Source organism: Zingiber officinale, chromosome 6A (genome assembly GCF_018446385.1).
Source record: "Zingiber officinale cultivar Zhangliang chromosome 6A, Zo_v1.1, whole genome shotgun sequence".
NCBI classification, from domain to species: Eukaryota; Viridiplantae; Streptophyta; class Magnoliopsida; order Zingiberales; family Zingiberaceae; genus Zingiber; species Zingiber officinale.
The window spans coordinates 61,445,359-61,472,104 of NC_055997.1; the positions used below are offsets into that span (position 1 = coordinate 61,445,359).

The 26,746-nt window shown below is 40.1% G+C and overlaps 1 protein-coding gene across 1 annotated transcript; it reads right to left on the minus strand.

The window, feature by feature from the left end:
* Positions 1 to 344: 344 nt before the first annotated feature.
* LOC121994838 (probable serine/threonine-protein kinase PIX13) lies at positions 345 to 21,842 on the minus strand. The gene is made up of 4 exons (XM_042548747.1): positions 21,659 to 21,842; positions 676 to 1,028; positions 477 to 558; positions 345 to 406 (listed from the first exon to the last, which is right to left on the minus strand). The coding sequence occupies exons 1-4, from the start codon at positions 21,840 to 21,842 to the stop codon at positions 345 to 347; spliced, it is 681 nt and encodes a 226-aa protein (XP_042404681.1).
* Between the last annotated feature and the right edge of the window lie 4,904 nt (positions 21,843 to 26,746).

A 26,746-nucleotide genomic window follows, 5' to 3' on the forward strand; every position in this document is an offset into this window, starting at 1 on the left:
TAGGACAGTGATTGCATCCAGGACTTTTAGGTCTTTCAACATATAGTGCTTTACAAGCCTCATTAGATACTAATGATGGTTTTGTCTATCTCATTGTCATTACATAAAATACTAGACCATAAGCAAAAAATCACATGAAGTCAACGTACTCAACACCAACTTCAACAACCATAAGTAGGAATTTAATGCTTACTAAATACATATTATTTCTTCAGACAAACCCGCATATCCTTTTCGAGAAAGACGGTGAAGGTATAAGTTTGTCTTGCTTCTTTGACTTTGTAGTTCACTTTTTTTCTTCAACTGAAACAACACCACACAACAAAAAAAAAAAAAAAAAAAGTTCAAGTTCCCAAGAGCTTGACGAGGTTTGGATGTGAAAGCCTCCCTAGAAAGTTCCTTCTGACTATAGCCACATTTAACAGTAATCATTAACAAGAACTCCCAAGTCAATTAAACCAAATGGCAGAATTTACTTTGGAAGCCACAGTATCCAATAACAAAATATACATGTTTGAAACTATCTACAAATTGGGCATTACTGATTTCTAATACAAACTGCAATAAAAGTTGAATTTTCAATAATCCACAATGAGTTATATGTCACAAATCTAAAGAAGCAGAAGAAGGAATAGCAGATATTGCACAAGGGGAGGAAGGGATAGTATCTCAGACCTGCCACTCCTCCAGCCCCTGCACGCTTTCAGGGTTGAGCTTCTTCACGGCCACCAACGTGCCCACGCCGCTCATGGAAGGATTGAGAGTCTTCTCCTCCGCCCAGCCCTTATACACCTTCCCGAATCCACCCTCTCCGAGAAAGGACTCGGGCTTGAAGTTCCTAGTGGAGCTCCGGAGCTTGACGAAGGTATAGACGCGAAGGTTGGGCGCCTCCAGAATCCTCCCCTCCGGGAACACCTTCTCGACGCTGATGTCGTTGCCGGAGGACTCCCCCAGGGTCGTGCTGCTGCTGAGGTTCAACAGCTTCCCAGTGGTCGTCTCGCTACCGCTAGTCCTTGACGTCGAGCGACCTACGCGATTAGCCAAAAGGGTCAGGATTTCTCCAGATCAGATGAAAAATAAGCGCGGAACTAAAATTATTGAAGGTGGAAAAAAGGCTACTTTTTCAATCAACTGGAGATGAAATCTGGACCAAAAACCTGTTAGTTAGAGCCCTAGAGCCAATCATTTGATGATTGTATGGACTCATTGTATCATATTCTTGTATATTAATAAAGGCATTTGGATTTTGGTTATTATACTTACTTGTATTGGTGCCAAATAAACTAAGTATAATAATGTCCTTGAGTAGATGGTTCTCACCTATATCAATCGGTTAGTTGAACCGATAGTGAGATGATATAGGGAACACTACTCTTAATTATTCCTAGTCGAGTATTAACATTCAGGGACAATGTTAATGCAATAAGACTAGCATGTAGGTCAACTCGATGACTTGATCTCACAAGTCATGGATATAGAGATATCAAGTTGACACATGGGTATACATTAGAGAATGTATACTGAATGACTCGCCATGAGAAAGTATCATGGATCGTTATATGAGTGTCATATACTTTCTCATGTGGCTATTAGTATGACTACTAGTCCTTAGACCTGAAGTCACCATAGATCCCTACATAAGGAGTTATGTACTTTGGTTTCGTCAAACGTCACCCGTAACTGGGTGGACTATAAAGGCGATTACTGGGTATATAACAAATTATGCAGAGGGATGTGAGTGATGTAGATGGGATCTATCCCTCCTATATGACGGGAGAGACATCGGTATTCTTGATAGAGTGAGACCACGAAGTGCATGACCAGCCTAAATGAGTCAATATGGGATATTGAGCTCATTTGATTTAGTGAGTCTACTTGGAGTTCAAGATTTAGATTGGTCAGAGGATGACATGATCTATGCCTCACATTGATCAATCTAGATGTCTAGGATAGAATGACACTTGTCATATATTGTGAATAGTCACAATTAGTAGTCACAAGGTGATGTCGGATCTCGACATTCTTGTAACTTGGGTAGTAATGATGTGTTGCTAGATACCGCTCATTACTTATGCTCCTAAATGGGTTTAGGGCATTGCCAATGTTACAAGAACCTATAGGGTCACACACTAAGGACAATTAGATGGAGATTAGGTTCATATGATGAACCAAAAAGGATTAGATTCATTTGATGAATCAAATTGGATTAAGAGTAATCCTAATTGGGCTAACTTGAGTTGGACTCAAGTTGATTCATGTATTCAATGAGTCTAATTTAGATTATGACTCATTAAATCAACTTAATTTAATGAATTAGATTCATTATATTAAGTTGGCTTGAATCAAATGGTTAGATTTGATCAACCATGGAAGAGATTTGGTCAAGTTTGACTTGACTTGAGAGGAAGATTAAAAGTCAAGTTTGACTTGACTTTATGCCACCTCATTGGTGAGTTGGCATTGAAGTGGACCAATGATGTTACTCCACATCATCATGGGTGCCATGTCATGGAAGTTACAAAGCCATTCTCTTAATAACTTCACATTAATTGCATTTAATGGGGGGTTACACTATGGGAAGTGGCCGGCCACTTTTGGTTTTGAATGGGAATTCAATTTGCTCATTCAAGTGATTATTGTATCTTCTTCCTCTCAAGCTCTCCCTCTCCTCCTTCCTTGGCCGAACCACATAGGTGCTAGCACACCTTGGTTTTTGGTCATCTCCACCTAATTAGTTCGTGTGGATACTTCTAGAGGAGTGTCTATTTTGACACTCTCGAGATCCGGCACCGTTTGGACGAGCGGGAACGCGAAGGGCTACGCAACAAGGGTAAATCTCTCAACACATAGATCTAGGAGTAGATCTAAAGATATTTAAAAACTCGTACTCGTAATTTTCGTTCGGTTTTCCTTGCACGGATCTACGGCTTTGGGTGATTCGGGGTTTCCGCGAAGCGAAAAGCGGTTTTCGCGGCCCGAAAAACCCAACAGTGGTATCAGAGCCACGTGCAAGGCTTGTACGAGTTTAATTTTTGGTTTTATGAAAACTAAACCTTCTGTGATTTTCTGTAAAAATTTAGTTTTTTATGTTTTTATAGGTAATTTTTCGGTAGAAGCGAAGCACAAGTATCTCGTCACTTGTAGGCTTTGGCTACCGGGAAGTTTTTCCTTAAACGGCTTCATTTTGCCCCAAATCCGTTTGGGACAGCGGGCTTGGGTGCCATTAGATGGCAAAGGAGCAACTCACGATGGTTAGATTGTGGGTAGGGGTACTGCCCCTAACCCCGCAAGGGGATTTGCTCCGCGATTGCACCCGAAACCGCTAAAAACGAACATGCCGGGAAGATTTTTCCGAAACGGCAATGTCTCGACCCAAATCATTTTGGGACAGCGAGTTTAGGCGCTGTTGGATCGCAAAGGAACCCTCGTGATAGTTAGATCGCGGGTAGGGGCGCTGCCCCTGGCCCCGCAAGGGGATCCGTTCTGCGATTGCGCCAAAAACCGCTAAACGGGACCGCCGGGAAATTTTACTCGTAAAAATTGTAAAAAATTAATTTTAAAATTATATAAAATTTTGAAAATATATAATTTTGAATTATATATTAATTTTATGATAGTCATGGCCCAAAAACCCAATATGATTGGATTGTGTTGTAATTCATAATATGGCCTGCGTGCCGTTATGTGTTTGCGCGTGTTGTATATTTTTATTTTTCGCGACCTGCGCGTCGTGCCTTTCTCATATATTTTGGTTGTAAATTAGATTTAGACTCGAATGTAACTCGAGTTTCAAATTGTAATGTACAAATTGGAGCGATGGAGGGTCCACACGAGACGGAGTTCCGAGGCGGGCACGAGCAACACAAGGTGGTCAAAGGGAGGAGCTTGGAGAAGCTGTTGACCCTAGGTTGACCATTCGATCTTCTCATTGGCTTGAGAGGATCGTAGTAGGGCCATGACTAAATCACAAATAGATTAATTAGTTAATTGCTTATGTATATGATGAATGTTTAATAAGTAATTAATTAATTAGTGCCTTACGATTAGATTAGATCTAAGTCGTGCACATGATGCACCCTTGCGATTAGATTAGATCTAAGTCGTACACAAGATGCATCCTTTTCGATTAGATTAGATCTCGATCGAACCAACTCTAAATGCCTAACCGTGCCGTGATACCTATTACTACCTCGATCACATGTATTGTTGAACCTGCCAAAGCAGAGCAATACATATTATCTTGGTAGGGTACGGAGGGACAATCTTGGTCCCGCCTATCAATGCATGGGTGAATACAAACTCAATTAGATTGAGTATTCCTAGTTGCTCGGTTAGATCGAGTCAACTATAGGCATTCTTCCAACGGTTGGAAAAGATAGGTCAAAATCACATCTATATTAACTCTCGGGTGTATTAGCCAAAGCTAACTCGAGTTTTAATATAAATGCGGATATTGATTTTATAAACAAGAGTTGCATAGAGATGTAATTGGTAATCGTTACCTACTGATCATACTAAGCCTTGGGCGTATTAGCCAAAGCTAACTCAAGGGTTAGTATGATGTGGATCTTGTCCCACAAGAATTATAGAATTCAGTGGGAGCATCATTTAATTAAAGGCCTAATTAAATAATTTTAAAAGAATATGATATTTATTTCTGCAAATTTTCTGTTGTAGATAACCATGACGTCGAATACGAACTCTTTCTTCCTGCGTTCTGTTCTTAAGAAGGACAAACTCAACGGAGCAAATTTCCTGGACTGGTACAGGAACCTGAGAATAGTTCTCACTCAGGAACGTAAACTGTATGTTCTGGAGCAGCCCATTCTGGAGGCTCCTCCTGCCACTACCACGCGAGCTGACCGGGATGCTTACAAGAAGCATCAAGATGACGCATTAGATGTGTCCTGTCTAATGCTCGCAACCATGAACTCTGAGCTTCAGAAGCAACATGAGTTGATGTGTGCTTACAATATGGTTGAACATCTTCGTCAACTATATCAAGGACAAGCAGGGCACTGGAAGAGGAACTTCACAGGATACCTGGAAGATCTTAACAAGAAGAGAAATAAGATTTCTACTTCAGGTATAAATGTTATAGAAGTTAACCTCTCTATTTCTTCGTCGTGGATATTAGATACCGGATGTGCTTCGCACATTTGTACTAATGTACAAGCACTGAGAAATAGCAGAGCATTGACAAAGGGCGAGATAGACCTACGAGTAGGCAATGGAGCACGGGTTGCTGCTGTTGCTGTAGGGACTTATTTTCTATCTCTGCCCTCTGGGCTTATACTAGAGTTAGACGATTGTTGTTATGTGCCTTCATTGACTAAGAACATTATATCAGTTTCTTGTTTGGACAAGAAAGGATTCTCGTTTATAATAAAGAACAAATATTGTTCTATCTATTTAAACGATATGTTCTATTGTAGTGCACCTCTGATGAACGGACTCTATATTCTAGACCTTGAGAGCTCTATCTATAACGTTAGTACCAAGAGGTTCAAATCGAACGATATGAACCACACCTATCTCTGGCACTGTCGCTTAGGTCATATAAATGACAAGCGCTTATCCCAGCTCCATAAGGATGGTTTGCTGGACTCATTTGATTTTGAATCATATGAGATATGCGAGTCATGCCTACGAGGCAAGATGACCAAGACTCCCTTTAGTGGGCACAGCGAGAGAGAGACTGATTTGTTAGGACTCATACATAGTGATGTATGTGGCCCTTTCAATGTCGCTGCTAGAGGCGGTTATAGGTACTTCATCACGTTTACTGATGACTTCAGTAGATATGGTTATGTGTATTTGATGACACATAAGTCTGAATCCTTTGGAAAGTTCAAAGAATTCAAGAATGAAGTACAGAACCAGCTTGGCAAGAGTATTAAGATACTTCGATCCGATCGAGGTGGAGAATACCTTAGCCATGAGTTCCGTGACTATCTAGCTGAGTGTGGGATTCTATCCCAACTCACTCCTCCTGGAACACCACAGTGGAATGGTGTATCCGAACGGAGGAATCGTACCTTATTAGATATGGTACGATCTATGATGAGTCACACAGATCTTCCGACATATCTATGGGGATATGCTCTAGACACGGCAGCTTTCATTCTCAACCGAGTTCCATCCAAGGCCGTGATAAAGACACCATATAGGATATGGACTGGGAGAGATGCCCAGGTGTCTTTCATGAGGATTTGGGGTTGTGAGGCTTACGTTAGATGTCAAGTCTCAGACAAATTAGGACCCAAATCTGACAAGTGCTACTTTATTGGATATCCCAAGGAAACTAAGGGATATTACTTCTACATTCCCAGTTGTGGCAAAGACTGGGGTCTTTCTAGAAAGGGACTTTGTTTCTAGAAAGACTAGTGGGAGCGCGTTCGATCTTGAAGAATTTCAAGATGCAAACAATAGCACTGATGCCTCGATGGAAATTGAACTGGAACCACAAAGTGTTGTGGATGATGTTCCACAAGGAGTTGAGGAACAACAACCAGTTCAAGTAGACATCCTCTTCACAGGTATGATAGGGTACGTCGTCAGCCTGAGAGATACTCATTTCTCTTGTCTGACCATGATGACGTTGTGCTCATAGAGGATGAGCCTACCACCTATCAGGGAGCTGTGATGAGACCAGATTCCGAGAAATGGCTAGAGGCCATGAGATCCGAAATGGAATCCATGTACACTAACCAAGTATGGACTTTGGTTAATCCACTTGAAGGGGTAAAACCCATTGGGTGTAAGTGGGTCTTTAAGAGAAAGACTGACATGGATGGACTTATCTATAAGGGTCGCTTGGTAGCTAAAGGTTTCAAGCATATTCATGGTATTAACTATGATGAAACCTTTTCTCCAGTAGCGATGTTTAAGTCCATTCGGATCATGCTTGCTATTGCAGCCTACCATGACTATGAGATATGGCAGATAGATGTCAAAATCGCATTTCTGAATGGAAACCTGCTCGAGGATGTGTACATGACACAACCTGAGGGTTTTGTAGATCCACAGCATACTAGCAGAGTATGCAAGCTGCATAGGTCCATTTATGGACTAAAGCAAGCTTCTCGGAGCTGGAATCTTCGATTCGATGATGCAATCAAACAGTTTGGTTTCATCAAGAACGAAGATGAGCCTTGTGTCTACAAGAAGGTTGTAGGGGATATAGTTGTCTTCCTCATATTGTATGTGGATGACATACTACTCATTGGGAAGGACATCCCATGCTTCAGTCAAGACCGGCTAGGAGTTGCTTCTCAATGAAGGACTTAGGTGAGGCATCCCTCATTCTAGGATACAGATCTATAGAGATAGATCTAAGAGATTGCTTGGCCTAAGTCGAGTACATATATTGACAAGGTACTCCGGTTTGCCATGGAGAACTCCAAGAAGGGATTTCCGATGTCACATGGCGTGAGTCTTCGAATACTCAAGGTCCCTCTTCTAGAGAGAGAGAGACCGCATGGATCAGATCCTTATGCCTCAGCCATAGGATCGATCATGTACGCCATGCTATGTACTGACCGATGTCTCGTATGCTTTGAGCATGACGAGCATATATCAGATCGGTGAAAGTCATCGGATAGCGGTCAAGAATATTCTTAAGTACTTAAGAAGGACTAAAGAATATTTCTTGATATATGGAGGCAATGATGAGCTAGCTGTAAAGGGTTACAGTGATGCTAGCTTCCAGACCGACCAGGATGACTATAGATCACAGTCGGGGTTCGTATTTTGCATTAATGGTGGTGCTGTCAACTGGAAGAGTTCGAAGCAGGATACAGTAGCTGATTCTACAACAGAATTTGCAGCAGCAAAGGAGGCAGTGTGGATCTGCAAGTTCATCACTGAACTTGGGGTGGTTCCTAGCATCGCTGACCCAGTTGAGCTCTATTGTGACAACAATGGAGCTATAGCACAGGCGAAGGAACCTCGCTCACACCACCGGACCAAGCACATACTACGACGCTTCCATCTCATTTGAGAGATTATCGATAGAGGAGATGTGAAGATTTGCAGAGTACCTACAGAGGCTAACATTGCAGATCCCTTGACCAAGGCTTTGGCACAGAGAAAGCATGATGGTCACACCAGGTCATTAGGCCTTAGAGCCTATACTGATTGGAACTAGTGCTAGTGGGAGATTGTTAGTTAGAGCCCTAGAGCCAATCATTTGATGATTGTATGGACTCATTGTATCATATTCTTGTATATTAATAAAGGCATTTGGATTTTGGTTATTATACTTACTTGTATTGGTGCCAAATAAACTAAGTATAATAATGTCCTTGAGTAGATGGTTCTCACCTATATCAATCGGTTAGTTGAACCGATAGTGAGATGATATAGGGAACACTACTCTTAATTATTCCTAGTCGAGTATTAACATTCAGGGACAATGTTAATGCAATAAGACTAGCATGTAGGTCAACTCGATGACTTGATCTCACAAGTCATGGATATAGAGATATCAAGTTGACACATGGGTATACATTAGAGAATGTATACTGAATGACCCACCATGAGAAAGTATCATGATTCGTTATATGAGTGTCATATACTTTCTCATGTGGCTATTAGTATGACTACTAGTCCTTAGACCTGAAGTCACCATAGATCCCTACATAAGGAGTTATGTACTTTGGTTTCGTCAAACGTCACCCGTAACTGGGTGGACTATAAAGGCAATTACTGTGTATATAACAAATTATGCAGAGGGATGTGAGTGATGTAGATGGGATCTATCCCTCCTATATGACGGGAGAGACATCAGTATTCTTGATAGAGTGAGACCACGAAGTGCATGGCCATGCGCAAATGAGTCAATATGGGATATTGAGCTCATTTGATTTAGTGAGTCTACTTGGAGTTCAAGATTTAGATTGGTCAGAGGATGACACGGTCTATGCCTCACATTGATCAATCTAGATGTCTAGGATAGAATGACACTTGTCATATATTGTGAATAGTCACAATTAGTAGTCACAAGGTGATGTCGGATCTCGACATTCTTGTAACTTGGGTAGTAATGATGTGTTGCTAGATACCACTCATTACTTATGCTCCTAAATGGGTTTAGGGCATTGCCAATGTTACAAGAACCTATAGGGTCACACACTAAGGACAATTAGATGGAGATTAGGTTCATATGATGAACCAAAAAGGATTAGATTCATTTGATGAATCAAATTGGATTAAGAGTAATCCTAATTGGGCTAACTTGAGTTGGACTCAAGTTGATTCATGTATTCAATGAGTCTAATTTAGATTATGACTCATTAAATCAACTTAATTTAATGAATTAGATTCATTATATTAAGTTGGCTTGAATCAAATGGTTAGATTAGATCAACCATGGAAGAGATTTGGTCAAGTTTGACTTGACTTGAGAGGAAGATTAAAAGTCAAGTTTGACTTGACTTTATGCCACCTCATTGGTGAGTTGGCATTGAAGTGGACCAATGATGTTACTCCACATCATCATGGGTGCCACGTCATGGAAGTTACAAAGCCATTCTCTTAATAACTTCACATTAATTGCATTTAATGGGGGGTTACACTATGGGAAGTGGCCGACCACTTTTGGTTTTGAATGAGAATTCAATTTGCTCATTCAAATGATTATTGTATCTTCTTCCTCTCAAGCTCTCCCTCTCCTCCTTCCTTGGCCGAACCACATAGGTGCTAGCACACCTTGGTTTTTGGTCATCTCCACCTAATTAGTTCGTGTGGATACTTCTAGAGGAGTGTCTATTTTGACACTCTCGAGATCCGGCACCGTTTGGACGAGCGGGAACGCGAAGGGCTACACAACAAGGGTAAAGCTCTCAACACATAGATCTAGGAGTAGATCTAAAGATATTTAAAAACTCGTACTCGTAATTTTCGTTCGGTTTTCCTTGCACGGATCTACGGCTTTGGGTGATTCGGGGTTTTCGCGGCCCAAAAAACCCAACAAGCGACAGTGCCAGAGATAGGTTTGGTTCATGTCATTTGACTTGAACCTCTTGGTATTTATGTTTTAGATAGGGCTATCAAGGTCTAGAATGTAAAGTCCATTCATCAGAGGTGCACTACAATAGAACATATCTTTTAAATAAATAGAACAACATTTGCCCTTTATTATAAAAGAGAAACCTTTCTTGTCCAAACAAGAAACTGAAATTATGTTCTTAGTTAAAGCAGGCACATAACAACATTCATCTAATTCTAATACAAGCCCAGAGGGCAGAGATAGATGATAAGTCCCTACAGCAACAGCAGCAACCCGTGCTCCATTGCCTACGCGTAGGTCCACCTTGCCCTTTGCCAATGCCCTGCTATTTCTCAGCGTCTGCACATTAGTACAAATGTGAGAAGCACATCCGATATCTAATACCCATGATGAAGAAATAGATAATGTAACACCCACTAAGCTTTTAAGAATAAATATGAGAATGATGAATTTTCCTTAGAAAAATAATAAGAGGTGAGTTGAAATAAAAAGAAATAAAATGAAATAAAAAGAAGTGATGGTCAAGGATTGAACCTTGAACCTCTTATATTATAATTCATAGAATTAATTAGTAGAAACCAATTGGGATAGAGAGAAGATATTGATAGCAAAGGAGGGAAACTCATGATAAAGGTGAGAATAAAAGATAGCCAAAAGAAAACAAGAAAAGAGCAAGAGAAAGGCAACTTGCCTTCCTCCCTTTCTCTCCCTCTTCCTCTTTGATCTTGCCAAAATTTTAAAGAGGAGTTAAGGGGATTCATTCCCCCTTATTTTATCATGAATGGTGAGAATAAATGGAAAATAAGATAAATAAAATAAAAATAGAGAAAAAGGCTAAGGGAGAAGGAAAGCAAAAATCAAGTTTGCTACCTCTTCCCCCTTAACATAAAAGGGAGCAAGAAAAGAGAAAATTATTTTTCTCTCATTTTCTTTCACTCATCCTCTCCCTCACCGAGAACACCACAGTCTCCTCTCCTCCATCTTCGGCCCCAAAGCCAAGTTTGTCCCTAAGAAAGCCTAAGATACAAGGAGGACTTAGCAAAGGAATCAAGGGAAAGGAACTAGAAGAAGAGACTATTTCTTCTTCACCATACCTTAGATCCACAAGCGAAAAGGATGTAAGCTTCCCCTCACCTGTGGTACAAGGCGTTTTATGTACTTTTCGGATTTTATGAGGATTTTAAAACCTAGAAACAAGTTTGAGAAAATTCGGCCAAGAAGAGCTTTCAAAATCTAATGATGTTTAACTAGTCTTCACTATATGATAGATTTTTCTATGCTATGTATAGGGGTTCTTCTTCATGCTTTTATACCTATATGATGCTTGATCAGAGGAGTACTGAACCCTAGAATTTTGGCCAAAAATATTCTTAAGAGGCTAGGGAAATTTATTGTTTTACCCAACTAGTACAAGGTTCTCCCTATGAAATATTAAGGATTATGTATTGATTTTTCTTCCTTAGAAGATATTTGAAACTAAAAGAAAACCCACTCATATGTTTTGGCCAAGGAAGGGTTTAGGATTAGGAAGACCTTTAAATTTAAATAACCATGCTCATGCTATAGAATACAAAGATCTTAAAGGATTTGTATGCTTGAATATTGCTAGAATTTCATGAACTCCTTCTTAGGGTTTTTCGGCCATGATGAGATGGATAGCTTAGAAAGCTTAAACAAAATTTTAAAATACTCAAGACCTCTGTGCTGTTTAGATATGAAAGTTGTTTTATGCCCTCATGCTTAATTAGGGTGTAGAAAAATTAGTAGCATAACATATATCATGTATGACCACAAGGGGTCCTAGTTTACTCATGAACCAATTTGTATATATGTTTCGTAGTAACTTTTGCCATGAAACTTACTTAGATTTTCATGCTTTAGGCCACTTAAAAACCTAGCTAAAGAATGGTAGGTTTCGGCCATGGGAAAAAAATAAAAGAAAAAGAGAAAAAGAAACCTAGAAAGCCTAAGACACAATTCATATGTATACTCATTAGGCTTGTCTTTACACATGCTATGAAACTCGTATGACTTCACATGTTTTTATGTTATTGAAGCAAGTTTAAGCACTGATGAGTTTCGGCCAAGTAGGGTTTAAATGACCTAGAGGCCTTAGAATTTAAACCAAAGGTGTTAAAATGCTTCTTATGAAAATATGATAACCTATTGATTGTGTCACATGCTTGTATAATTTTTCCATGATCTAAAAGGACTATTGTAAGTCTCGGCCATGGAGGGTTAGACACCCTAGGGACCCTAGGACTTAAATTAAATATGCTCATGTCACCCTACATGAAATGTGATAAGTAGAAAGCCAAGGTTCAATTGCTATATGTTGTTTTATGACCTAAAATGATGCTAGGGTATGTTTCGGCCATAACTATTGTATGATGCTTTGTATGAATTTATACATAATGTTAGTCCAAGTTCACATGCTTGTATGCTTGTTTGTAGCCCTAATGAGAACTTGTTAAATTTCGTCCATGACCTATGTTAAGGGCTTAAAGAACTTAGGAACTAATTCAAATATGTCAAATGTGTTTACCTTATTTCTTGGTAAAAATGTTATAAATATGATTTCAAGTTGTCTATGTTTTTATGTCATATGGAACCTTGTTTCACACCTTAAGGTTTTGGCCACATGAAATTAGGGACTTGAAGAACTTAGAAACTAAGTTAATCATGTTTATAATGCTTCCTATGAAAATGTTATGATGATAATTTAGGTACCACATGCTTGGATGTTGTGTTTAGCCTAAATTGAGCTCTAAAGGGGTTTCGGCCACAAGGGTTTAGGAAGCTTAGAACCAAGATAAATATGATACCATGTTTCCTATGATAGGATAATCACAAGATACACCCTTATGCTTAATATGTATGCTTGTGATTTATGACTGATGATATGATATGCATGCTTTTATGATATGATATGCTTTGTGCTTAAAATTTGCATGCTTTTATGATAAGCTATGTGGATAAAATATGCATGCTTGATGATATACTTTATGCTTAAGATATGCATGTTTTTATGATCTATGCCTAAGTGATGCATATTGTTATGACATGATGTATGCCTAAGTGATGCATACCTTTATGATATGATGTATGCCTAAGTGATGCATACCTTTATGACATGATGTATGCCTAAGTGATGCATACCTTTATGATATGATGTATGCCTAAGTGATGCATACTTTTATGACATGATGTATGCCTAAGTGATGCATACTTTTATGATGTGTGCCTAAGTGATGCATGCTTTTATGATACATGATATGTATGACATGTACTTTACTTTATGTGTGAGTGGCTTGTACCAAGGGTGGGCTCTATAAGCGCCCCGGGGACTAAGGACCTCGTTAGGGATGGGCTCCTAAGTCCCCCTAGGACTAAGGGCCTAGTATGTTTGCCTCGTAGGGTTCAAGACTTGCTACCTTGGACCTACAAGGTTGCGCGCAATATGTAAGTGGTACATAGCCGGGATCCCCCTTATGTTGAGATTATTTTCAAGTATATATACATATAAAAGAGAATGGTTTTAAAGATCATGAGACATACACATGTTTTTCGGATACATGTTTTCCAAAATCATATTGCATATACCTTTTGATTATGCTATGTTTCATGCTATGCTCTTGATTATGATATGCCATGATAAGGTATGTTTATGTTATGTTCATGCTATACCTTATAGACATGTTTCGGCCATGGATATGTTGATGCTTGATATATATAGATTTCGGCCATGGATTTGATGATGCCTTGATGTACATATTCGGCCATAGTTATGATGCTTTGATATACATGTTTCGGCCATGCTTTGATATACCATGATACTTGTTTGTTATGCTATGTCTAGCTATGTTTTATGCAATGCACTATGTATATGTTTCGGCCATGATGATGTTTGATATGCCATGACTAGTTGTGATTATATTATGATGCATGATAAGCTTGAATAGAATGCTATGTTATGCCATGATTAGCTGAGATTATGACTTGTTGATACATTCTTGATTATGTGCTGATTGTTGGCTTTAGTGAGTTGGAAAGGAACTTACTGAGCCATGAGTGCTCATAGCTTAATTTCCTTGTGCCACAGATAAAGGAAAAAGCTGGATGAGTTAAAGGAGCAGCAGGAGGGGCAACAAAGATGTGTGTGGCGGTGGCTAGGCAACTAATTAAGAACCTGCTTTAAAACCTTTAAGAACTATGCTTTGGTTTTGTGAAATGTAATACAATATGAGTGACTTGATACTAAGTTTTTATTTATTTCGTTATCATGTTTTGAAACCATGTTAGTGTAGTTCGGTTTTAATTAAGTTAAGAAAAATAAATTTTAAGTCTTCCGCTGTAGTACGTACGTAGAGTATCGTAGCCCCGTCCCTTAGGGTTAGCAGGGAGGGCGGGCGTTACAGGTAGATTGACTTCTATAACATATATACCTAAAGTGGAAGTCTCACTTCGCTTCTTCTTAAGATCCTCTGAGTACACCTTGCAATTCCTCTTCCAGTGCCTGGTCTGACCGCAGTGGAAGCAGATAGCATCCTTGGCGACCCCTCCTTTAGGCTTTAGTGTCTTGCCTTTGCCCTTGGCTTGAGACTTTCCTTTGCCTTTGGGCTTGCCCTTGCCCTTGTGTTTCTGAACCATCAGAACAGAGTGGGGCTTTGCCTTCTTAAGGTTCAGCTCAGCAGTTCTCAACATGTTAAGCAGCTCGGGGAGTGGCTTGTCAATTTCGTTCATATTGTAGTTTAGAACGAATTGACTATAGCTATCCGGAAAGGATTGCAAGATCAGGTCAATGGCTAGCTCTTGGCCAAGCGGGAATCCCAACCTCTGTAGGTTTTCTATGTACCCAATCATTTTGAGTATATAAGGGCCTACGGGAGCCCCATCTGACATCTTGCACTGAAATAGTGCCCTTAAGATCTCAAATCTCTCATGTCGCGCTTGTCCTTGATACAGTTGACGAAGATGTTCAACCATATCGTAAGCGCCCATCAACTCGTGTTACTTCTGAAGCTCAGAGTTCATGGTCGCGAGCATTAGACAGGACACATCTAATGCGTCATCTTGATGCTTCTTATAAGCATCTTTGTCAACTCGCGGGGCATTGGCAGGAGGAGCCTCCGGAATGGGCTGCTCTAGAACGTACAGTTTACGTTCCTGGGTGAGAACTATTCTCATCCGTTGAGCTTGTTCTCAAGGACAGAACGCAGGGAGAAAGAGTTCGTATTCAACGTCATGGTTATCTGCAACAGAAAAAATACAGAAAATAAATATCATATTCTTTTAAATCATTTAATTAGGCCTTTAACTAAATGATGCTCCCACTGAATTCTATAATTCATGTGGGACAAGATCCACATCATACTAACCCTTGAGTTAGCTTTGGCTAATACGCCCAAGATTTAGTATGATCGGTAGGTAATGATTTAGCAATTACATCTCTATGCAACTCTTGTTTATAGGATCATTATCCGCAGTTATATTAAAACTTGAGTTAGCTTTTGCTAATACGCCCAAGAATTAATATAAATGTGATTTATGTCCTATCTTTCCAACCGTTGGAAGAATGCCTATAGTTGTACTCGATCCGATCGAGTTAACTAGGAATACTCAATCTAATTGAGTTTGTATTCGCCCATGCGTTGATAAGCGGGACCAAGATTGTCCCTCCGTACCCTACCAAGATAATATGTGTTGCTCTGCTTTGGCAGATTCAACAACACATGTGATCGAGGTAGTGATAGGTATCACGGCACGGTAGGCATTTGAGTTGACGCGATTGAGATCTAATCTAATCGAGAGGGTGCATCTTGTACATGATTTAGATCTAATCTAATCGTTAGGCACTAATTAATTACTAATTATGCATCACATACACACAAGCAATTAATTAAAATTATTTGTGATTAGTCATGGCCCTACTATGATCTTCTCAAGTCAATGAGAAGATCAGATGGTCAACCTAAGGTCAACAGCTTCTCAAACTCCTCCCTTTGACCACCTTGTGTTGCTCGCGCCCTCCTCGTAACTCCGTCTCGAGTGGACCTTCCACCGCTCCAATTTTGTACATTACAATTTTGAAACGCGAGTTACATTCGAGTCTAAACTAATTTACAACAAGAATAAATGAAGGAAAGGCACGACGCACAGGTCGCGTATCAAATATACAGCACACACAACACAAATGACGGCGCACAGGCCGTAATATGAATTACAACATATTTCCAATCAGATTGGGTTGTTTTGGGCCATGACCATCACAAATTATACATAATTCTAAATTATGAAATTTCCATAATTTTCTATGATTTTAATACCAATTTTTACAATTTTTACTAGTAAAAATTCCCGGCGGTCCCGTTTAGCGATTTTCGGGCACAATCGCAGAACGAATCCCCTTGCAGGGCCAGGGGCAACACCCCTATCGGCGATCTAACCATCGCGAGTGTTCCTTAAGCGATCCTACAGCGCCTTAGTCGCTGTCCCAAAATGTTTTGGGGCGAAACCTTGCTATTTCGGAAAAATTTTCTCGGTAGTCAAAGCCTACAAGTGTCGAAACACTTATGCTTCGCTTCTACGAGAAAATTACCCATAAAACCCATAAAATACTTAAAATTACAGAATGTTACAGAATCTATATTTTTCATAAAAATACAAACTAAACTCGTACAAGTCTTCGCACGTGGCTCTGATACCACTGTTGAGTTTTTCGGGCCGTGAAAACTTCTTTTTCACGTCACGGAAACCCCGAAACCCCCGCCACCGGATCCGTGCGAAGAATAAAACTTTCGAAAAACCTATGAGTATGAGTTTACAAACCCTAGATCTACATTAGAGTATGAGTTTTACCCTTGATGCGTGCCTTTCGCGAATCCCGCTCGTCCAAGGTGCCAGATCTCAAGATTGTCAAAGTAGACAACCCTCTAGAAGTATCCACACGAACAACTCGATGGAGGGAGAACCTCAGAGTGTGCTAGCACTCCAAGAAGGTCTCAGCAAGATGAGGAGAGGGGAAGCAAGAAGAGAGAGCAAGGAAGAAGATAGAATTGAATTCACTTGAATGAAAAAAATCAATTTCATTCACTATGAAAAGTGGCCGGCCACCATGGGAAGTGTAACCCCCATTCTCATTTAATGTGGCCATTAAAGAGATTTGTAACCTCCATGAGGTGGCACACACATGTGCTAAACATGATGATGTGGCACGTCATCATTGGCCACTTAATGCCATGTCACAAATGATGTGGCATAAAGTCAAGTCAAACTTGACTCTTCCTCTTCCTCTCAAGTCAAGTCAAACTTGACTTAATCTCTCTCATGGTTAATCTAATCCAACCATTTAATTCAAGCCAATTTAATATAATGAATCTAATTCATTTAATTAAATTGATTCAATGAGTCATAATCTAAATTAGACTCATTGAACACATGAATCAACTTGAGTCCAACTCAATTAGCCCAATTAGGATTACTCTTAATTCAATTTGATTCATCACATGAATCTAATCCTCTTGGTTCATCATATGAACCTAATCTCCATCTAATTGTCCTTAGTGTGTGACCCTATAGGTTCTTGTAACGTTGGCAATGCCCCTAAACTCATTTAGGAGCATAAGTAATGAGCGATATCTAGCAACATATCATTACTACCCAAGTTACAAGAATGTTGAGATCCAACATCACCTTGTGACTACTAATTGTGACTCCTCACAATATATGATAAGTGTCCTTCTATCCTAGACATCTAGATTGATCAATGTGAGGCATAGACCGTGTCATCCTCTGACCAATCTAAATCTTGAACTTCAAGTAGACTCACTAAATCAAATGAGCTCATTTGGGCATGGCCATGCACTTCGTGGTCTCACTCTATCAAGAATATCGATGTTTCTCCCGTCATATAGGAGGGATAGATCCCATCTACATCACTCACATCCATTTGCATAATTCGTTACATACCCAGTAATCACCTTTATAGTCCACCCAGTTACGGGTGACGTTTGACGAAACCAAAGTACATAACTTCTTATATAGGGATCCATGGTGACTTCAGGTCTAAGGACTAGTAGTCATACTAATAGCCACATGAGAAAGTATATGACACTCATATAACGATCCATGATACTTTCTCATGGCGGGTCATTCAGTATACATTCTCAAATGCATACCCATGTGTCAACTTGATATCTCTATATCCATGACTTGTGAGATCAAGTCATCGAGTTGACCTACATGCTAGTCTTATTGCATTAACATTATCCTTGAATGTTAATAGTCGACTAGGAATGATTAAGAATAGTGTTCCCTATATCATCTCACTATCGGTTCAACTAACCGATTGATAAAGGTGAGAACCTTCTACTCAAGGACGCTATTATACTTAGTTTATTTGGCACTAATACAAGTAAGTATAATAACCAAAGTAGATGCCTTTATTTATATAAGAATATGATACAACAAGTCCATAATACAATCATCAAATGATTGGCTCTAGGGCTCTAACTAAAAATATAAACATACAATCTTCAGACATGGAGAAAGAAGGAGGGAATATGCTTATCCTATGTCGACGAGTGGCCTTCGGGTCCAATCCTCTACTTCTGGAGTCTATACGGTGGTGGAAGATCACTGGACGAAGGTCCAAGACGGCGTGGGATGGCTCCAAGATGTTTCTCTAACTGTCGGCTCGCTTCCCGGTGCTCCTCCCCAAGAAAAAGGGTTAAAACCCTTATATAGACTAGGGTTTGGCTGCGACGACACTGTCGTGCCAAGATGGCACGACCGTGTTCATCTCCTTCTCTGATGGTGCTGCACGGTCGTGCCAATTGGCATGACCATGTGGTGTCTGGCCTCGGTCCCTGCTGCACGGTCGTGCAAGGATGCACGACCGGGCACTTCCTGGTCTCGGTCTCGGTCTCGGGGTGGCACGACTGTGCAGGGTTGCACGACCGTGTGTTGAACTGCCTCGGTCTCGGCCGCACGGCCATGCAGAGATTGTATGGTCGTACATTGCTCCCCTTCTGTCTGGTCACACGGTCGTGCCAAGAGTGCATGACCGTGTTCTTCGTCTTGTTCTGGTGCGTTGATAATCATCATTTTCGCTCCGAAATTTGTCCCTGTCAACATAAAACCAAACAAAGAGTAGATATCCGAACAAAAGAGTATATATAATGAATACAAGAAGAACGAGGCAATCATGCAACGAATATATATGCATAAAGTACGTGAATGTGCACTAAAATATGCGTTAATGATCATAATATTTGCGCACATCACACCCCCAGACTTGATCCTTTTCTTGTCCTCAAGCAAAATGCTACAAACTATGTGTCCTGAGTTCCTGCAGTGTTTCATAATCCCTAGTGCATTCGTCTAACTCTATCAACTAGTTTCAATGATAAGCATGACCGTGGAGTAACCTAAGTATGACGTAAGTATAAGTCCTTTGTGCTCGGTGTAATATGTAGCTCAAACTCTTCAAGTTTTAATTCTTTGTCCTAGTTAAGTCGTCATACAATTTGAGTTCCTAATGTTCCCGGTGATAGGCACTTACCTGCCACACACATGGTTTGTTTTCCTTAATTTACACAAGATCTCAAAGGGTACTTCTCGGAATCAAGAGAAACATAACATTCATTTCCCTAGTAACCTAACTCGGTCTCAAAGGGGTGAATTGATAGTTTCCACTCACGACAACTATTTTTTATCCCTTATTTCATTTTTTTTTGGGTGCTATAGATGTAGCACTTATTACACATGCGATGCATATGCTGGGATTTAGATTTTTCCAAATGAGCTTCCATGATCCGAGGTTCTCCAATAACCAAAATGTAAGTAGGAAATCACCATGGAAACAAAAGTACTAAACAATTTGGATGAATCATAACTATTTCAAAAGTATATCTACCATTCAAGTTTTAAGTACTTAAGTATAGTGAAAATGAGGTCCTTAAGGTTAGACCAAAACTTATATCAAACTCCATACAATACTTAGCTTATTTCATGCTACTAAAGATAGAGGAAGAAGATACACCAAACATACTAACACCATCTGGAAACTCATAAACTAAGAAAATGCAAGCTATTTTGCTATCGGACAAGTAGCAGAAAAAGTAGATGGTTGATATTCTCATATATGCCACAAAATTAAAGATAGGAAAGAAAAATACAAATGAGTTGCAAGCAGAAACAAATAAAATGCAAATAGAACAAGACTAAATGAAATAAAGCAAATAAAATATGCAAAAGTAGGTAAAGTATGCAAAAACAAAAGAAAGACAAAATGAAAGACTCGACTCAGGTTGTGCAACAACACCCCCCCCCCCCAGACTTAGACTTTTCATCGTCCCGATGAAATCAATACGGTCGATGAGGCCGAAGGTTGGGGAGGTCTGGGAGCTCAGGATAAGTCCGAGCCACCCATCTCGAGTCCCTTACCTGTTTATGATACGAAAAGAACTCATTAATACTGCTCTGAAAGTTCCTCACATACCACCTAAAATCTTTGTTCCAAAGCATTCTCTTTTTATGGGCCTCCATAAATTCAAGTATTCGTGCACATAACTCTCTTTCACTTTTAAAGCACTGCTGTAAACACTTAAATTGCTCATCCTTCAATCGAACAACATTCGTAAGCAATTCATTATTTTGTTCTAAGCCATGATGAATAGATTCGATGATAGGGTGAAATTCTTGAAAATCAAATCGCAGAATATCTCTATTAACCAAAGGCATATTTCTAGGAAAGGAAGGTGGAGGTGGGATAAGTTGTTGCTCAAACACCAATTCTCGTTAACATGAATCATGGTTAGGGCCGGGTTGGGCAGTCTAAGAGGAAAACTATCTTTTATCACAAGACTATACTCATATTCCTCTCAGTGAATCAAGTGATTGGTTAAATAAAAATTTAAATCCATTCGAGACACATCCTCAATCATTTCAAGACCGCTCAGATCATATCCCAGTACAACCGCAATATGAGTAAGCAATCCTCCCAAAACAATAGGGGCGGAGGAAGAAGTCCTTCCTAATGTTACCAAGTGTCTTAAAAAGAAGTACCCAGAATTAATAGATATGTTTTCTATCATTGCCCATAGACAGTACAAGTCCGAGAGTCTCACAATTTCATCCCTACCGCCCCTTCCAAATATTGCATTCCTCATCAACATATGGACATATCGAAAGATCAGGTTAATGATATTACTACTATTTGCAACATGGGGATTAAAACAAGATTGTCCACCAATTCGCTCTCAAAAATTTGAATTCTCAAAAGCGGGTAAGATTATGTAAGTTCCCTCCCTAGGCAAATTGTAGCATATATTAAAATCCTCAAGACTCCATTCGTAATCTTCATTAAATAAACGAAAATTTAGTTTTCCTCCTCCTTGAATATTATGAACACTGATTGAGCTCAAAATTTCTAAGACGACTCCAGGATAGGTTGGGTGATCGAGGGCTATTATACTAATCCAACTTATTCTATCAAGCAACCAATCAATATCATTCCCAAATCCCAATACTTCTAAGGTGTCTCGGTCCATAAACCTAGTGCTCAAAATGGAATGTTTACAGAAAGCATGATAACATGCAATTGCTCATCATTAGAGAAAATAATGCCGAAATTGTTTAATGTACCTTTGGAGCGTGCATCCTCTTCGTTTGAGACAACCAATGGTTCTTTCCCTTTCCTTTGGCGAGAACTTGACATTTTGGATGACAAGAAAGGTAGACTTAAGTTGGGGAGTGGTTGTGCTTTGGGAAGTTGGAGGGGAGGAGAGGAAAGAAAGAGATATGGGGAAGGAGGTGAAGGAGGCGGCATGGGCGTGCAAACCTCCGCACCCCCTGCCCTAATATAAAGGGGAATTAGGCTGGGCCGTGTAGGGTTGCACGCCTTCCTTCCGGCACACACCTTCGGTGGATCGTGTCTCCGTATTTCCTAAAAAGTAGCGGTTTGTCCCATATGTAGTGTTTGACGTCTGAGAAAAACTTCTTCTTCTGCTGGCAGGTGAGTTTTGGGGGAAGCACTCCACTTGCAAGATAGTTTACAAAATCTGCATTCCAAGGAACTCTGTCAGAACCTACTGCAATAGATGCTCGTAAGGGAAAACATCGTTAATGGGCAGATCAAAAGCCACGTCTTTTTGCCCATTCGTCCATACCCGGGACAGGTGATCTGCCACGATATTTTTAGCCCCTTTCTTGTCTCTGATTTCCAGATTGAACTCCTGACGAAGCAAGATCCATCAAATCAAGCAAGGTTTGACATTTTTCTTATTAAGCAAATATCTTATGGCAGCATGATCAGAATACACTATTACTTTTGAGCCCACTAGATAGGACCTGAACTTGTCGATTGCAAACACTATGGCCAACAATTCCTTTTTAGTGGTAGAATAGTTCATCTGGGTTGCATCCAATATCTTGCTTGCATAGTGGATTGCGTGCAGAACTTTATCCTTCCTTTGCCCTAAAACTACGCCTACGGAGAAGTAGCTGGCATCGCACATAATCTCGAATGGGAGTTCCCAGTCAAGAGCTTGAATTATGGGAGTTGAGATGAGAGCATTCTTAATCTTCTTAAATGCCTCATTGCAATCATCATCGAAACAAAATTCAGCATCCTTGATCAACATATTAGTTAGTGGCTTGGAAATTTTTGAAAAGTTCTTGATGAAGCGCCTGTAGAATCCAGCATGCCCTAGAAAACTCCTAACCCCTTTGACGTTAAGAGGTGGAGGTAGTTTCTCAATTGTCCCAATTTTAGCTTTATCTACCTCAATCCCACGTTCTGAAATCTTATGTACTAGCATAATCCCCTCCTTGACCATGAAGTGACATTTTTCCCAGTTCAGCACCAAGTTTACATCTTCGCATCTCTGGAGAACCCTGGAAAGATTCAGAAGGCAGGTGTCAAAATCATTACCGTATACTGAGAAATCATCCATGAATACCTCCATAATCTTTTCTGTGAAATCGGAGAATATTGTCATCATGCATCGCTGAAATGTAGCTGGTGCGTTGCAAAGTCCAAACGGCATTCGCCGATAAGCATAGGTACCAAAAGGTCATGTGAAGGTGGTCTTTTCTTGATCTAGGGGGTGAATTGGGATTTGAAAGAAACCAGAGTATCCATCCAAATAGCAAAAATAGGAATGTTTCACCAATCTTTCCAGCATCTCATCAATCAATGTTAAGGGAAAATGGTCTTTCCTAGTCTCCTTGTTAAGCTTCCTGTAATCAATACACATCCGTCATCCTGTAACTGTCCTTGTTGGGATCAATTCATTGTTTTCATTTTTAACCATCATCATCCCCCCTCTCTTAGGGACCACGTGGACTAGGCTCACCCATTCACTATCTGATATAGGATAAATGATTCCTGCATCAAGGAGTTTCAACACCTCTTTCTTCACTACTTCCTTCAGGTTCGGGTTTAGTCTTCTATGATGCTCAATTGAGTTTTTATATCCTTCTTCGAGTAAAATATGGTGCATGCAGATTGAGGGGTTGATCCCTTTAATGTCATCAATGGTGTATCTGATTGCTTTTCTGTGTGCTTTTAGCTCCTTGATCAATTTTTGAGTCTCGGTCAGGTTCGCATTAATGATTACTGGGAATGTGGAATCTGGACCAAGGAATGCATACTTAAGGTTAGGTGGTAGAGGTTTTAACTCCACTTGGGGTGGCACAATCTCAGGCAAGGCTGGTTCTTGTTCCAACAGTCAAATTTCCTCTTTTACCTCAACCTCCTCTGGTGCTTCCTTAGTTTTTTGAGCCATCCTCTCAACTTTGTTGTCACTATCCAGGTCCTCTTCCATAATTGATGTCGAGGTAGATATCGATCCTCCCGAGGATTTTAATAAGGCCTCTTCGCACTAAGGAAAGATCATTTTCGCATCCTTGCACTCTACCCTGATGGGTTCCTCTAATCCTTCCTGTACCTCATTTCCTGCATGTCTTAACTTGCTTTCATCTGTCCGCACTCCCATGTCTTCTCCTGCAGCGATCGGGTGTAGAGATAAGTTCAGTACATCTTTTCCTGACCACTCATTGAGATTTGATGCCACTGTATGAATTATTTCTTGTGCTTCATCCAAATCCTTTTTCATGAGTGCTCCTCCAGCCACTGTATCCAGAAGGCTTTTGTCTTGGAGTGATAGTCTGATGTAAAATATGTGAAGAATCAACCAACTCTGAATACCATGATGTGGGCACTGACATAGGATTGACAAGTATCTATCCCAAGCTTGATGCAATGTCTCTCCTTCTCGTTGCTTGAAGTGCAGAATTTGATTCCTCAAATGAGCAGTCCTTTTTGGAGGGAAGTATCTGTCTAAAAACTTTTTTTCTAATTCATCCCATGACTTGATGCTTCTCGGTTGTAGAGTGTTGAACTAAACTTTTGCATTGCCTTTTAGACTGAATGGAAAAATTATGAAGTATATTGAATCAGCTGGAACCCCCTCCACTCTCAGTGTGTTGCAATAACAGTGGAAATCCAATAGATGCAAGTATGGATTCTCCGAATCTGATCCCCCAAACTGATTTTCCTGAAACTTCGAGATGAACGAGGGTCTGAGTATAAAATTTCTTGCTGGAATTTCTGGGAACAAAATTGGTCCCAGTTCTTTTACAGACTTCGGGGCTCCGTAATCGTTCAGCGGTTTAAGCATCATGTCCTATCCGGGCCAACCAGGAGCGTGAAATAAACAGTCATGTGGGCGATTAAATCTCCTGCAAGACTAGTTTGCATGCAAGGATAGGATATGAAATGTTAAGTGAAACAAAAAGTGAAATGCAGTAAGAAGGTAAGAAAGCCTAGTCTAATCCAATATGAATTTTTTTGCTAATGTTATAGACGCAGTCCCCAGCAACGACGCCAAAAACTTGTTACGATTTCGCAAGTGCACGAATTCGTCGTCAGTAATAAAAATATCGATCCCATAGAGACTGATTATAGCACTAGCAATTGTTCACAAAGGGTTAGCTAGACTACCAATGGTTGTGAATAATCTAGGGAAGAAAGGTTGGGGAGAAGAGTCGAGAGCAGGTGAGTCAAAGTGTTCTCTTGGTTGTGAGGAGCTCTAGGAGGTCGGTTTCGTTGTGGTGGTATTGATGTGTCACGCTTTATCCTACACTCGCTGTCCTTTAATATGCAATTGTCGGAAGTTAAGTGGCTATTCTTATATACTAGAGTAAAGAAGGACCCTAAGAAGTCCTATCACGGCCTACCCCTGTCACTAGGGCACCTCGGTAAATCTTGAGAACGCGACTCTAACTGGTAAGTTAAAAATAGTAGTTAAGGATTATGTTTGGTCTCTCGCTTCCTTGAGGAGAATTTGCCTCTCCTTTCAAGGAAGTAACCTAGACATCTGTGAACGGGCTACCCCTGTCACTAGGGCCCCTCGGTGTATGATCTAGGAATAATCCCTCTATGAGATTAACAAGTTCTACGCAATCAAGCAACATGCAATTGAGACAAGGCATAAAAGATCATCCAACGAGTGTAAGTATAATAAGAGTTTTACATCAAACCAAACTACAACTACTCCCTAATCCTAGAGCAAAGGATCTACTCCATAAGTATCGGAGAAATACCCAAAGACATAACGTATATAAACATACAATCCTCAGACACGGAGAAAGAAGGAGGGAATATTCTTATCCTATGTCGACGAGTGGCCTTCCGGTCCAATCCTCTACTTCTGGAGTCGATGCAGTGGTGGAAGATCGCTGGACGGAGGTCCAAGACAGCGTGGGATGGCTCCAAGATGTTTCTCCAACTGTCGGCTCGCTTCCCGGTGCTCCTCCCCAAGAAAAAGGGTTAAAACCCTTATATAGACTAGGGTTTAGTTGCGGCGATACGGTCGTGCCAAGATGGCATGGCCGTGTTCATCTCCTTCTTTGATGGCGCTGCACGGCTGTGCCAATTGGCACGGCTGTGTGGTGTCTAGCCTCGGTCCCTACCGCACGGCCGTGGAAGGATGCACGACCGAGCACTTCTTGGTCTCGGTCTCGGGGTGGCACGGTCGTGCAGGGTTGCACGGCCGTGTGTAGCTCAAGCTTAAGCTCATCGGGAGACCAAAAGTAATTTCTTCTCTCGGTCCCTATTGTAGCCTCTATAAAATCTTGTATCCACAAAGTCCACTTCTTACCCAAGTAATGAGCCGGACACATCCTTGCTTGGAGCAAGGGGGCTGGCCAAGCATTAATTTGGAGCTCATGTAGTGGCCGGCGAAGCCATGCTTGTTGACCAAGCATGGGGCCAGCTATAGGTAAAGGAAAAAGGAAGTTTTGTTTAAAACAAAATTTTGTTAAAATCTTTCCTTATTTGTAGTTATCTACAATGGTTAAAAGAGAGGTTTTATTTTGTTAAAATCTTTTCTTTTTTGTAGATTATCTACAATAGTTAAAAGAAGGATTTTAATTTCCTTTTATAGTCATCCTCATGGTTTTAAAAGAGAGTTTTAAAGTTTTAAAATTTTAAAATCTTTCCTTTTATAGCTATCTACAAAAGATTAAAGAAAGATTTTAATTTTGTTAAAATCTTTCCTTATTTGTAGTTATCTATAATGTTTAAAAGAGAGATTTTAATTTTTGATAAAACTTTCTCTTTTGTAATCATGATTTAAAAAGGAGAAGTTTTAATTAATTTTTCCTTTTTTGTAGTTGTCTACATGTTTTTAAAGAGAGAGATTAATTTTAAAACTTTCCTTTATTGCC